The sequence below is a fragment of the Naegleria gruberi genome (genome assembly GCF_000004985.1).
Source record: "Naegleria gruberi genomic scaffold NAEGRscaffold_14, whole genome shotgun sequence".
Lineage (NCBI taxonomy): Eukaryota > Heterolobosea > Eutetramitea > Acrasida > Naegleriidae > Naegleria > Naegleria gruberi.
In genome coordinates, this window is record NW_003163313.1 from 147,394 (window position 1) to 161,427 (window position 14,034).

General features: G+C 33.3%; 5 protein-coding genes across 5 annotated transcripts; 2 read left to right on the forward strand and 3 right to left on the reverse strand.

Annotated features, from left to right (window-relative positions):
* Positions 1–72: 72 nt before the first annotated feature.
* NAEGRDRAFT_79069 (ankyrin repeat domain-containing protein) lies at positions 73–5,305 on the reverse strand (the record flags this gene model as incomplete). The annotated part of the gene is made up of 1 exon (XM_002679288.1): positions 73–5,305. The coding sequence occupies one exon, from the start codon at positions 5,303–5,305 to the stop codon at positions 86–88; it is 5,220 nt and encodes a 1,739-aa protein (XP_002679334.1). The 3' UTR covers positions 73–85.
* A 157-nt stretch (positions 5,306–5,462) lies between these two features.
* Positions 5,463–6,542, reverse strand: NAEGRDRAFT_79070 (uncharacterized protein; the record flags this gene model as incomplete). Its single annotated transcript, XM_002679289.1, has 1 exon — positions 5,463–6,542. One exon carries the CDS (start codon positions 6,540–6,542, stop codon positions 5,694–5,696), a length of 849 nt encoding a protein of 282 aa, XP_002679335.1. The 3' UTR covers positions 5,463–5,693.
* Positions 6,543–6,736: 194 nt separating this feature from the next.
* Positions 6,737–9,904, forward strand: NAEGRDRAFT_65439 (uncharacterized protein; the record flags this gene model as incomplete). Its single annotated transcript, XM_002679155.1, has 1 exon — positions 6,737–9,904. The coding sequence occupies one exon, from the start codon at positions 6,737–6,739 to the stop codon at positions 9,902–9,904; it is 3,168 nt and encodes a 1,055-aa protein (XP_002679201.1).
* Positions 9,905–11,491: 1,587 nt separating this feature from the next.
* Positions 11,492–12,355, reverse strand: NAEGRDRAFT_65440 (uncharacterized protein; the record flags this gene model as incomplete). Its single annotated transcript, XM_002679290.1, has 1 exon — positions 11,492–12,355. The coding sequence occupies one exon, from the start codon at positions 12,353–12,355 to the stop codon at positions 11,492–11,494; it is 864 nt and encodes a 287-aa protein (XP_002679336.1).
* Positions 12,356–12,990: 635 nt separating this feature from the next.
* On the forward strand, positions 12,991–14,025 carry NAEGRDRAFT_32140 (uncharacterized protein; the record flags this gene model as incomplete). Its single annotated transcript, XM_002679156.1, has 1 exon — positions 12,991–14,025. A coding segment is annotated over one exon (1,035 nt), but the record flags the coding sequence as incomplete, so codon positions are not given.
* Between the last annotated feature and the right edge of the window lie 9 nt (positions 14,026–14,034).

A 14,034-nucleotide genomic window follows, 5' to 3' on the forward strand; every position in this document is an offset into this window, starting at 1 on the left:
AAAGAAGATAAACCACAAGACTCTGACGATGCTGACAATCAAGATGATGATGAATAAATATAATAGTTTATTAAATAACACTAGCTCACATTTCTCTTTTTATTTTTGTTGCTCTTTTTGGGATGGTCTTTGTTGGAGCTTCGTCATCTGACATTTCTGAATCCTCATCTGATTCTTCATCAGAATCAGCATCTTGATCTGACGCAACGAATTCATCATCAGACTCTGAAGATGATTTTCTCTTTGTACCTCTCTTATTTCTATTGGAGGTTTTAGTTTTGGCTGGCTTTTCAGGAACTTCCTCATCAAAGCAAGCTGCCAATAAATCATAATGGCCTCCATCATCAGCAAGTGTATCTGGTGTATTTCCATCATTATTAGTAACATTCTTGTCACATCCCTGTTTCAATAGGAATTTGGCGAGAGGGGTAAATCCTTCTCTGCAAGCAATATGCAATGGAGTGTTACCTTCATCATTCTGAATATCCAATGATGCGCTATATTTGAGAAGAATTTCCAAAATAGCCAACTTTTCTTTGATAACAGCAGCTGTACTCTTATTATTATCAGGAGCCATACAGGCATAGTGAGCGAGAGTATCATTGGATTGATCGCCTAGTTTGAGAATTTCACTAATTTCTGAAAACTCTCCACCATTGAATGTTTCAAAAGTGGACATGTACTCCAAGTATGATTTGAAAACTTCAAGCTTTCCTTCTTGAGAAGCAACCATCAAAACACTAGCACCTTGGTCAGTAAAGATCTTGTAATCTCTATCCTTTTCTATTGACGTATTTCTTTGCTCCATTCTCAAAGATAATATTCTATTTAGCAAATCTACCAAAATATTTTCAGAAACAGCTTGTAACATGAATGATTCCAAACATTCAACTGGCAAGTCTCTAATAAAGAATTTAGCTCTTTCAAGCAATTTTTCAGCATTAGGTGCTTCCTTTCTAATTTTACATGACGAGTCAATGTGTTGGAGAATCAACTCTATAGCTTCACTATTTGAATGAATTATGGCATAGACAATAGGAATAGCCTTATTATTATCAGGCATTAAAATGTTAGCTCCCTTCTGAATGAGAAGAGTAACAACTTCAGAATAACCTTCTTCACATGCAACATGGAGAGGAGTCACAAGTGACTTGGCGGTTTGATGATTAATGAATACATCTGGATGTTCAACAATCTTGGTAATAATCTCCATTGATAAACCTCCTTCAATAGCTAACATCAAAGCGCTTGGTCTATCCTCATCTACATAATCTAGAATAGTATCACTTGCAATATCAACTCCAGATTCCAACATTTTCATGGCTAACTCTTCAAGTTTTTCAATAGAGGTATTGTAATCTGCTTGATTAATCTCTTTTTCATTTAAGAAGTGTTTTAAATCTTTGGAATTTCTTAAAAGTAGGATAATTGGAGAAACATTATTTCCATTAACGAAATTCTTGGACTCATTTGTTAACAAGTACTGAGAAGCATCATAGTTAGCAAAACTGATAGAGACCATTAGTGGTGTATTCTTTTCAGCATCAAGTGCAAGAGGATCTGCTCCGACAGAAATTAATTTAGCACATGACTTGGCATACTTGTCTGAAATTGCACATTGGTGAAGTACTGTATATTTCTTTTCCTTATCCTGAGTCATAATGAGTTGTTTAAGTTGTTCAGCAGACAAGATCAAAGAAAGACTATCAATCACACTGTCTAAATCTTCTATTGATTCCTTCTCAATAGCTACATGCAAGAAAGTTTTTCCACTTGAATCTAATTGTTGAACGTTAGCTCCATTGGCAATTAACCATTTAACAAGTAAAGTTGTGTCCTTAGGTAAGGATACACAATAATAGATCAAAGAAGCAGAACTACTGTCTGGAGAGTAATTCAAAATAGAATCCTTCTTTTCTGGCATAACAGAAAGATATTGATTGAGGAAAGAAGTAGAAAATGATGATTCGGATTCAAGAATTTCTGTGAAAATAGTCTTGGAACTAATAACATCACCATCTTCATCCTTTCTAATTATCAACTCTTTAAAGTTATTCTCAAAGTTATTATTCATCAAAGAGATGAGAATGTTGGCAGTCTTGTCATTTCTAGGAGCATTGTTAAAGAAGACAAGTAAGATTGGTGTCATTTCTTTGGCATTAGCAATCTTCAAGTAATTTTCAACATAATCTCCCTTTGAATAATAATCTAAGAGTAGTTTTACACCTCCGCTATGTCTATTTTCAACTGCATAGTGCAAACATGTGTTTCCAAGAAGGTCGCGTGCACTCAAGATGCCTGTTAAATTTCCTCTTTGTGCAAGCCTATCCAATACCATTTGCAAACAAATTGTAAGATCGTCAGAGTCTTTTTCTGGTGGACACAACATTAAACTGTGCAAAATTGATTGTGACTTGTTGTTCTTTGCATCCAAAGAATGATTCTTTTCAATTAAATACTTGGCAACTTGAATATTTCCGTTCATGCAAGCAAGATGAAGTCCTGTATTTGAATCAGTGTCAATTTGTAAAACTGGTTCTGGTGAAATGAGAGTACAAATTTCCAAACTACCAAAAGCACAAGCACAGAGGTAAGGTGTTAATTGTCTATCTTCGATGGATTGTTTGCTGATAGTTGGAAGTTCAGATGGAGATTGATCAACTCTCAACAAACTTTGGAATGAATAATTTAGCTTTTCAGAAGTGGTTGGCTTGGATTTACTTTGCTTTTGTTGAGCAGTAGTAAATCTAGCAGAAAGTAATAAGTTACGAGGGAAAATTTCAACAAATTTGTTAATAATTGGTAAGAGATTCTTCCTGTTGAACAATAGGGTTTGATAAATCATGTTCACAGATGGTGAAATAGATTCAGCATTAATCAGTCTGAGCACATAGTTTACGCAATCAATATCTCCATATCTACAAGCGGCACAAGCTCCACTTATACCATCACAAATACTATCTGTCAATAAATCCAATCCAAGATTTTGAATCTTCTTCAATGTATCAACAGTTACAGAATCTTTGAGTTCCTGTACAGTCATCCAAGTTGGAATGAAAGGGTTAGGGTTTTCTTCTTCCAATTTCTTTTTCTTATTCTTTCTGGACTTTTCATCGTTGGAAGCAGCACCTACCACCACAATTTCACTGAAGAGTATTTCCATCTTTGGAGAAATATCTTTTCTCAAACTTGCATAATATGCAAAAGGAAGATCAATAGTGAACAAGCATCCTATAAGTGTAACACTTTCAACTTCTTTTGGAAGTGAAGTAAAGAATTGTTTTAAAGAATTAGAGTTGAACCTTTGGCCAATTAGTGTGAAATCTTTCAAAGATTCGGACAAGTATGAATTCTCGAATAACTTTTTAAAGTTATCAACATTGACTTGATTTAAAACCAGTTTGGTTACATCTTTCTTTTCAACTTTAAGGTTATCCAACTTTGACTTTCTCTTATTTGGATCATTTTCTTTTGAAACGAGTTGTCTACGGACTGAAATAACATCCACATCTTCAATATAATCTTCTCTCATACTATAAAATCTGTTAATGGCACCTTTAGCATTACTGACACCTGAAACTTTTTTCAAATAAAGAGTATCTAATTGCAAGTATGCAACTTGACAAATTTCTGAAAATCTCTTGGAAACTTGACAGAAAGATCCATAATCTGGGAAAGAAGGAAGAAAATGTAAAATGTAATAAATAATTCTATCTGGGAGAGGTTTCAAAATATCAATTCTTGATGAAGGAACTGATGGTTTAGCAATTGGCTTTTCCTTTGTTTGAGGGGTTTTTGTTTGAGCAGTTTTAGGAGTTTTAGGGGTTTTAGCTTGGGGAGTTGGTTTTTCTTTTTTGGATGTGTTGGATTTCTTACTTGGTGTTGTGCTAGCACTTGGAGTTGAGCTATCTCTTCTCTTCTTTGCATATCCCGATTGTTCGAAAACTATTTCTCTTAGATTGTTATTAACTGGTGGGAATTGTACGTTTTGGAATTGAATTTGTTGACCCATGCCACGATTCATAGAATTGTTCATATTCATGCTCATGTTGTTCATACTATTCATATTATTCATGTTGTATGAGCCAAACATGTTTTGGTTATTTAAATTATTTGGTTGGTTGAATTTGCTCATATTGTTATTAGAAATATTCATGGAAGGGATTTGTTGGTTGACAAAATTTTGGTTGGTAAATTGGTTCTGTCTATTATAGGAATTTGGGCTTAATACAGGATTTTCCATAGACTTCCAGCTATTATTCATAGGTGGTGAGTTTGGAATGTTATTCGAAATGTTAATATTGTTCATTGGGTTAATATTGTTTGTTGGAATTAATCCATTATTGAACATGGTGTTGACATTACTATTGTTATTATAGATATTATTGTTCATATCAATTGAACTGTTCATGTTACTTCCATTAGATGCCAATAGCATATTAAACAATTCTATATTGGTAGTTTGCTGTTGGTTATTCAACAAGTTGTTTACGAGACCTGAGTTTGCATTGTTGACAACATTCAATTGTGGATTTTGATTCATGGAGAGAACACTTGATGGGTTTTGTGTTTGATAATTATTGGAAGATTGATTAAAATTCATCCATTGATTACTTTGTTGATCAACTACACCGACATTATTATTCAATTGACTTGTGAAATTTTGATTAGCTGTATTCATGGATGGAATAGAAATTTGATGACTTGTTTGTTGATTGAAATTAACAGTAGTTGGATTCAACAATTGACTAATCCCACCTAATGTTGTTTGTGATACATTATTATTCAATGCATTAATGTTCGAATTGATACTATTATGCAACAATCCTTGAATTGATGATGGAGAAGGAAGTAAAGGAGCATTTTGATTGTTACTACTCATTGTTGGAGAAGACATGCTCGAAAGGACAGATTTTGTTGTTGAAAGCATAAATTGGGAAATATTATCCCCTACTTGATTGTTATTATTACCAATTGTTGTTGGAATGTTACTCAATGTTGAGGCTGTTGCTGATGATGGAATGTTGGGTATATTAAAGGCAGAAAGATTAGCAGCACCGCCATTAACGTTCATTGTTGTTGATGAAGATGAATTGGTTGGAATGGTTACTAGGCTATTATTACTAGTTGAACCATTAACGACTTGTAAGTTTGTTGTTGGGTTGAGAGCAACATTGGAAGTCATTGCAGCGCCACCAACACTTCCATCAGGTACCACCGTTCCGTTATTATTATTGTTGTTGAAGACATTATTGTTATTGGTGGGAGAGTGTTGAGGTGGTGAGGACATTGGTTGGTTGAACATTTTTTTTCACTCGAGAAGAGGAAGATTTTAACCCAACACAAAAATCAGAGAAAGTGGAATTTATTATTGAAGATTGTGTAGGAAAATGAAATGTTTTGAACAATGTTCATGATGGTTAGGTGAAATATTGTGAAAGAGGAAGGGTCACGGTTAGTTTGAAAATGTTGAAAGGTTTTATTTTTCTTATCAACATAAGTTTAGTCTGAAAAATGTTTGAACATGTGGTAATTACGTTGGAAACAACTCCTCTCTAGCAATTTAAAATGTGTGTGCTGATAGTGAAAACAATTAATTTGAATTCACCTTGGCAATTATATTAACCCTTCCTAAATCTTTGTACAAACACCTCGGTAAATGGTGTAAAATTTTTCAAGTACTTTTGATTCATCTAGTGACGGTCATCATCTTCCTTGTGTTCATCGTCATAATGTTGATCATTATTGTGAATATCATCCTCATGTTTCACTGGTTTTTCTTCCCATGAATAACTTGCTCTGTTAATTCTTGGTTTTCTTTGGTATCTTGGTGGAATGACTGTGGTCTTTTCTTGTTGTTGAGATGAATTTTCACCACGATGTTCAGCATCAGTGTTGGCTTGATGTGCTGGTTTGTTAATTAAGTCAGCAACCTTTCTTTCAAAATCCGCATCATAATCACGAGCAGAAGTCAAATCACCTGGACTGTATCTATGTTTTGGATCATCAACTTGTGCCAAAAGCTTTCTAAGTTGATAACCATATGGTGTTTGTACTTGAGAGAAAGTATATGTATAAGTTTCCATTCTCTTGTTTCCAATATATCCAAGAGCATAGGCGAAAATACCTGCTTGAACGGCAAATGAAGCGAATGGATTCAATGTACGCCAAGGCCTAATTTTACAAATATTCTTGATGATGTAGGCACGGAGGGGATAATAGTACATTCCCTTTCTATGACCAGCTGTAGCAACCCATGAAACAAGAGTAGCAACAGAGAGGGATTTCAAAATATTATTAGAATTAATTGCAGCCAATCTCATTCTTGCAACATTGTCTTCGGGTTGTAATTCATACATGTTATCACTTTGCCATTGATACATATATCGTCCAATTTTTGCTACTTTTTCAACAGATGTACTTCCTTCCACCTTAATAGAATTTGGATCCTTTAGAAATACAAATGGTTCTTTTCCTTTGGATTGAACCAGGGGATTTGTTGGTTGTCCTCTAGCTTGTTGTTGTTGTTGATAGGAAGACATTTTTTATTTTTATCTTTTTAATCAATTTTTAATAAGCCGATGATGATAAGAACCTTCATCAAGAAGTGATGGAAAACAAACTCAAAAGTTGTTCCTCCGAAGTTGAAAGCTGCAGTATGACCTCATCATTATCATCACCGTACAGTAAGCAATATATATTTCAGCATGATCATCCTACTACATTCATTAAAAAAATGATCAATTGGTTAGGAAGCACATTGGGAAGTGCATTGGATTTGAATTTGGTTACCTCAGTTGTGAGTGATACCTTAACAAATAACAAATCATCATCAAATTCCAATACTGCCTTGTTGGCACAATCAACGAGTGATGCTGTCTCTGATGAATTTGCTGCCTTCATCACAAAGATTGGAAAGACAAGATGTAGAGAATCGGAGAATGAAACTGTGCTATCGATGAAAGAAGCCTTAAAGGAAAAATTGGAGGATCCTCTATTAATTAATAATCGATTGGAGATGAAGGATGTCTTATTGAGGTTAATATATTGTGAAATGTTGGGACATTCTATTGATCAATTCGGATCAATTCATTTGGTTAACTTTATTGCATTGAATGATTTGACTTTATATGAGAAGAGGTTATCTTATTTGGCTGCTGGATTGATATTACATAGGAAACATGAAATGATTCTACTGATTATTAATTCAATTCAGAAGGATTTGAGGAGTAAGAGATATATGATTGTACTTTCAGCATTGATTGCTGCCTCAAAATTATTGAATTATGAAACCATACCTGCTGTATTACCATTTGTTATTCCTTTATTGAAACATCAGAGGTCAGAGGTGAGAAAGAAGGCAATCTCAACTTTGCACGCATTCTACAATATTGAGAAGGAGGAAAGTGATGATGTAGAATCTTATAATGGAACTTATTTACAATATATTGACACAATGTTAAATGATTTTGATCCAATGGTGTTATCAGCAACCATTTGTTTCCTTTCAGATTACGTTGCTGATTGTCATGTTAGATTGATTAAGGAGAAGAAAAATTCTTCCTCCACCGAAAGTCAAGGTCAAAAGACAATTGATCCAAAAGTTTTAAAATTGACATCCTATGTTGTCTCGATTTTCAATCAAATTATAGAATACAATATTGAGCAGGATTACATGTACTCAAAATTACCAGCTCCATGGTTTCAGATAAAAATCCTTCAGGTATTCACATTGTTGGGAAGACAAAACAAGAGTACCAGCCAAGAACTGTACGAGCTGATACGGACAGCTTACAAAAAAGCTGAAAGAGCAGAGAATGCAACTGGTATTGCAATCATGTTTCAGTGTGTGAAAACAGCAATCAATATCTATCCTTCACAACACATGCTGCAATTTATTTACGATTCTGTAACGAGATTCATTTGGAATAATGACATGAAAGTACCCAACATTAGATACACAGCCTTGGAAATGTTAAGAATGGTGCTGAGATATAATACTGAATTGGTGGCCCTCCACCAAGAAATGATTATCGATTCTCTGAGTAGTAATGACGAAACAATTCAAAAACTCACTTCAAGATTGCTAACACGAATGGCCAATCAAAGCAATACAAAGACAATTCTCGATCGATTAATCAAATATCTGGCCTATGTAATTTCTGTGAATGATATTTTTATGGCTGAGGAGTTGGTAGCAAATATTAGAAATATTTTTGATAGGTTCACTGATGACTACTATTGGTATGTGGAAATAGTTGTTGACTTTCTTAAAGCAGTAGGAGACGAAAAGAACACAAAAAACCAACCCCTTATTGAGGATCAAGTTGTAAATATTATTGTAAAAAATATTTTAGATGAAACTAAACTGGATGAAGAGCTGGGACCTTTTATAATTGAGAGGTATTACAAGTTATTATACGATCAAGTTTATACTGACTCGAAATTATTTCCTAATTGTCTCTTTACTGTAATAGTTTATGTGTTGAGAGGATTGAGCTCTTATGTAGATGACCACAAGGAAAATGAGGAAGAGCCATCCAAAGAGAATATTATTGAACTCTTCTTGAGCTTGATAAACTCATCACTATACTTTGATTCAAGATTGAAGAGTTGTATCATTAGTTCATCCATGGAAGTATATTTAAAAATCAAAAGTCCAGACGACCTTGGTGAAAGAATCACCTCTGCCCTACTACCACTGAAAAATAGTAGACATGAAGATGTATTTGAAAGAACGTATCAATTAATGTCCTTATGTGAATTTGACAATCCAAAGAGTTTGAATGATTTGGATGAATTAATTTATTCTGAAGAAAATACAAAAGTGGATTCTTCTTTAAGCTTTTTGCAATCCTATGTTGAAAGCTTGAAGGAGGAAGGACTTCCTGTCTATTCACAAGAATTGAAGGAAGAGGTTATGGAGAAACAAAAGCTTCTCACACACAAGAGACATTCAAAGAAGAAAGATTTGATCATTGTTATTGACAAAGTGGAGCCAGTGGAAATTAACTTTAAAGGAGATGATCTTGATACTCGTATCAGGAATAGTAAAAAGGTATGGTCTCAAGAGGACTGTTTGGAAGAAACACCAAATAGAGTGGAAGAAGAATCAGAGACCATTAAGGCTATGAAAGCTAAAATTAAGAAGAAGAGATTGCAGAAGGAAATGGAAGAAAAGCAAAAGGAAGAGGAGGAAAAGAAAAACCTAACAGAAGAGGAGAAAACCGGGGAAGAAGAGTCCATGAGTGATGGGAATAATTCTGAAACAACTAAAGAGGATGAAAAAGAAGAGGTTAAAACCACAGAACCAGAGAAGGTAGCAAAAGAAAAGACAATAGAAAAAGTACAAACACCCCAAACGCCACAATTTATTCCAATACCATTTCCTTATCCCTCTTATGATCCAGCTCAAATGGCTTCATTTTATCAATACCCTCAAGCATTCCAAATGCCATATGGTCAGCAGATTCCTGGCCAGCCATTACAATATGTTTATGTGCCACCAACAAACAGTCAATTGATGCAAATGATGCAAATGCCACATCAACCATTTCCATTCATGCCAGTTAATCAAATTAATCAAGGATCAGGAAGCCCACAATTTGGATACCCTGTCAGTCAACAAGTGCCAGGTCACGTTTTTCAACCAATACGACCTGCCACACCAAATAATCCAACTATCCAGCCAGTTTTTCCAAATCAAGTTGTACAACAAACACATCCTATTCAACAAACAGAAGCAATTACAGAAGTACCAAAAGCTGTAGAGGAAGTTAAAGAAAGCATTGAGGATGTTGAACAACAGGTTCAAAAAGAAGAGGAAGAGCAAGATGTATCTCCAACAACAGAAAGCAATGAAGAAAACCAAGATTCAGAGTTAATTATTAATATGACATGCTAATTGACCAAAACAATATCTGATCTGAGATAAAATTTCATAATAGATTGTACCATATCAAACAAGTTGATCAGAGAAATGGTATCTGTTGGATTAGAAAGGTGTAAATATTGAGGATCTACATAATCACCTTCCTTAACATTATCCGTAATTTTACAACAGGTATTCTTATCATAACCAGATGAAGAAATACCAAACCAAATAATATCTCGTAAGCAACAATTCAATTCTGAGTGGTATGGTTGAGTTTCAATATTTTCAACATCTCTCAAACAATAAACTAGTGTATGGAGCTTGCTTTTTTGATATCCTCCACTATTTAGTGAATTAATAAGGAAAACCAGACATTCAAAATACTTTTCCTCTAATAGTTCAACTTTGGAGCAATTCGAATTCAAGATACAAGTAATAACCGGTGATTTTTCCCCACTATGATTCGAAATAGCTACATATTTAACCATTCCATCATGATGAATAGCTTCCTCATAATCTAATCCAATTATTGACTCTAAATCAACTTTAGAAATGAAATCATCAATTAACATTTCCTCTAAAATTAAAATTGGTATTGGTGTGATACCGCAAATATCTGATATTTTGTTTAGGTTACTATCGTCAATTTGGGAAATAAATATTATTCCATTATTACTCATTTCAATAGCTAAATTTTCTTCTACTTCTCCATTGCAAAATATAATGTCAATCTCATTTTGTTTTAAAATTGAAATAATGGAAGAATCCTTCACATTTCCTTCAATTAAAATACATTTGCCAGATCTTCCACTGAGAGGTAAATTATTTTTCTTCATATTAACTACTAATCCATCAACAATTCTACTCTTTGTACATCCCATCACTTTAATACAATTAATTATTCCAGTACTTATCAACATTGACACTGAATTAATTTCCGAATTAATTTTCAATTTCATCAATGTTTCCACAGCCAATTCCATCATCTCATTTTCATTTGATGCTTTCAAGATCATTTTCAAAAATTGCTCCTTCTCCTCAAATTTACTCTCGCTCACAATAATTCTCATTCTGCAAGTATCACAAAATTTCTCAATAGATGTTAATAAATCCTCTCCTGAATATCCAATTTCCATCAATCTCGAACATTGTTTTGCCATCAATCCAATTAAACTAACCACTTCTGCAGATGACTATTAAAAATTCAATCAACACTTCTCATCTCAAACCTACAGTAATTGTATATTTATCCTTATTATCATTCAGCAATAATTCCCTCATCATTAACAAGAACACATGCCTCATTGAAACATTCGCCAAAAACTTCTCCACTCTACAACAAACAGTCGTCTGTACATTTTCAGAAACTCCTCCTTGGTCCCTCCTCCAACAATATCGATCCGTGATGAATTTTGTATTTTGTATTACGCCGTGTTCTTCCATCGTTAAAAAGGAACTCAAACTTGATACGCACAAATAATGAACAATTTGCAAGCCTTCCCTGATCAATTCTTCTTGTTTCCGCGAGGTTTTATTTGTATTGAAGTTGGTCATTGTATGTTGCGCCATTTTTTTTTTAAAGTTTACAAAACAAATTTGTAAAATACTGAATTAAGATTACCAAGTATTTCCAGAATTTTTTGGAATATCGCCAGTTAATCGATGCTTTCCAATAACTCCAAAATATTCTTCCAATAACCATAATGAAGTTGAATAAAATCGTTTAACTTGCTCATGACCTAAACAATATCTTGCAAATGAGGCAACATTTGTACAACCATCTGGAATTTTAAAGAATAAAGCAAACGAAATATCTTCTTTGAAGAATCTATTCGAAATTAGTTGTAAAATTTCCATAGTGTATGATGTATGCACGCCCAAATACAAAGTATCAATTCGTTCCATAATTAAAGATTCATATTCTGAGGGTTCGTACAGTTTCGAATGACATAGAATTGGAATAATGTTAGTTCTCTTTTGAGCTAACTTGACACAAGTTTCATAATGTTCCACACATCTAAACAATGCATAAACCTTTCCACTACTTTCCACAATTTCAGAACAATACGAAACTTCAACAGGTAACACCTCCACACACATTATCCTAAACCCCTTTCTCACCACAAACGCTTCATAATCTAAAAAGTTTGGAAGCTGTGAACGATTCCAATCCCAAATTCTATATTTCACTCCCTTAACAACACAACACTCATCTCCGAATAATAAGTCCGCATCTTCTTCCTCAAAAGAATTTACAATCGAGGCGAAAAAATCATCTTGTTCATCATCATTTGCAATTTGCTTTGTACAAGATGTCAATTTAAATAAACGATCGGAAATGCTGGAAACTGATTCCACTGTAAATTCTTGTTCATCTTCAAATTTTTGTGAATTTTCCAGATTTGTTTCCAGTAGATTAGGTATTTTATGATTCGTGATTTCTTCTGGATTTGAAATGGCTGCTGCTGGAGAAGTGATCATTTTTTTTGGAGAGTGAAAATTATATTATGAATTGGAATGTTCAAAATATAATGAATTTAATTTGTCAACCCAACAACAACTTTACAAAGTTCCATAATAGGATTGCAACATTTTTGTCCATAGTGAACTTTAATTTCCAAAGTTCAAGGCAATTTTTACAAATTCCAATGCTGGAATGAACAAAAATTTAAACCTATCCGAATAGTAACCAAGGTACATTACTTCCGAATCGGAATGTTTTTGTAAAGTTCACTTGCCCGGAATGGATTTATCCTGCTTCAATGTTGAGTTGACCATAAACTTGTTGATCACAAATACATTAAAAAAAAATGGAAAAACACACAACACAACTTTCACAAAAAGAAGAAGAGGAAACAAATATGAACTTGTGGCAACAAGATGATCAATTTCCGAATGACATTATTTATGAAATTATGTCCTTTCTTGATGATTTTACATTTGTTGTCATGAATTGTGCATTAGTATCCAAACAGTGGTTCAATGTTATTTTATTAACATGTAACCATCTTACTTTGAATGGTAAATATGGTGTTGAAATGGGTGGCCAATTTTTACAGAATATTGCAACTCTTAATGTTTGTGCCACAAGTGATACTTGCAAAAAATTAATCTTGATGAAATCATTAACTGAACTAATTATTAGATGTGATGAACAAGACGCTAAATACATAGGTGGATTGAAACAATTAACGAGGCTTACTATTTATTCCAGTCATATTCGTGATATTGGTAAAATTAGTGAATTGAAACAATTGACCTATCTCAATGTTCCTGCGAATGGTATTTGGTGTTATACAACTAAACAGGTAAAAGAATTTAAACAATTGACCACTCTTATTATTGATCAAAATCAAGTGGGTAGTGAAGGATGTAAATATATTAGTGAATTGAAACAATTGACCTCTCTTTCTATTGATGAAAATTTTATTTATGATGAAGGAGTAGAGTATTTAAGTGAATTAGCACAATTAACATATCTTAATATTTCCAACAATGGGGTTGGTAGTGAAGGATGTAAATATGTAGGCAAAATGAAACGATTGACCTCTCTTGGTTTTTATAACAATCGTATTGGTAAGGAAGGAGCTAAATACATTAGTACATTGAATCAATTGAAACAACTTGATATTTCTCGAACTAATATTGGTGATAAAGGACTTGAACATATTGGTCAATTATCACAATTGACAAGTCTTGATTTATATTGCAATAAGATTGGTAATGGAGGAGCTAAATATTTAAGTGAATTGAAACAATTAACCTATCTTAATATTTCTGAGAATCACATTGGCAATGAAGGAATTAAATATATTGGTGAATTGAAACAATTAGTCAATCTAATAATTAATAACAATAGGATTGGTAATGATGGAGTTAAATATATTGGAGAATTAAAACAATTAACCTATCTTAATATTTCTGAGAATCGCATTGGCAATGAAGGAATTAAATATATTGGTGACTTAAAACAATTAACCAATATTATTATTTCTCGTAATTGGATTGGTAGTGAAGGAGCTAAATATATTGGTAAATTGTCACAATTGACAAGTCTTGGACTTTCTAGTAATAATATTGATAACGAAGGAGCTAAATATTTGAGTGAATTGAAAGAATTGAGCTTTCTTAATATTGAGAGAAATAAGATTCGTGATGAA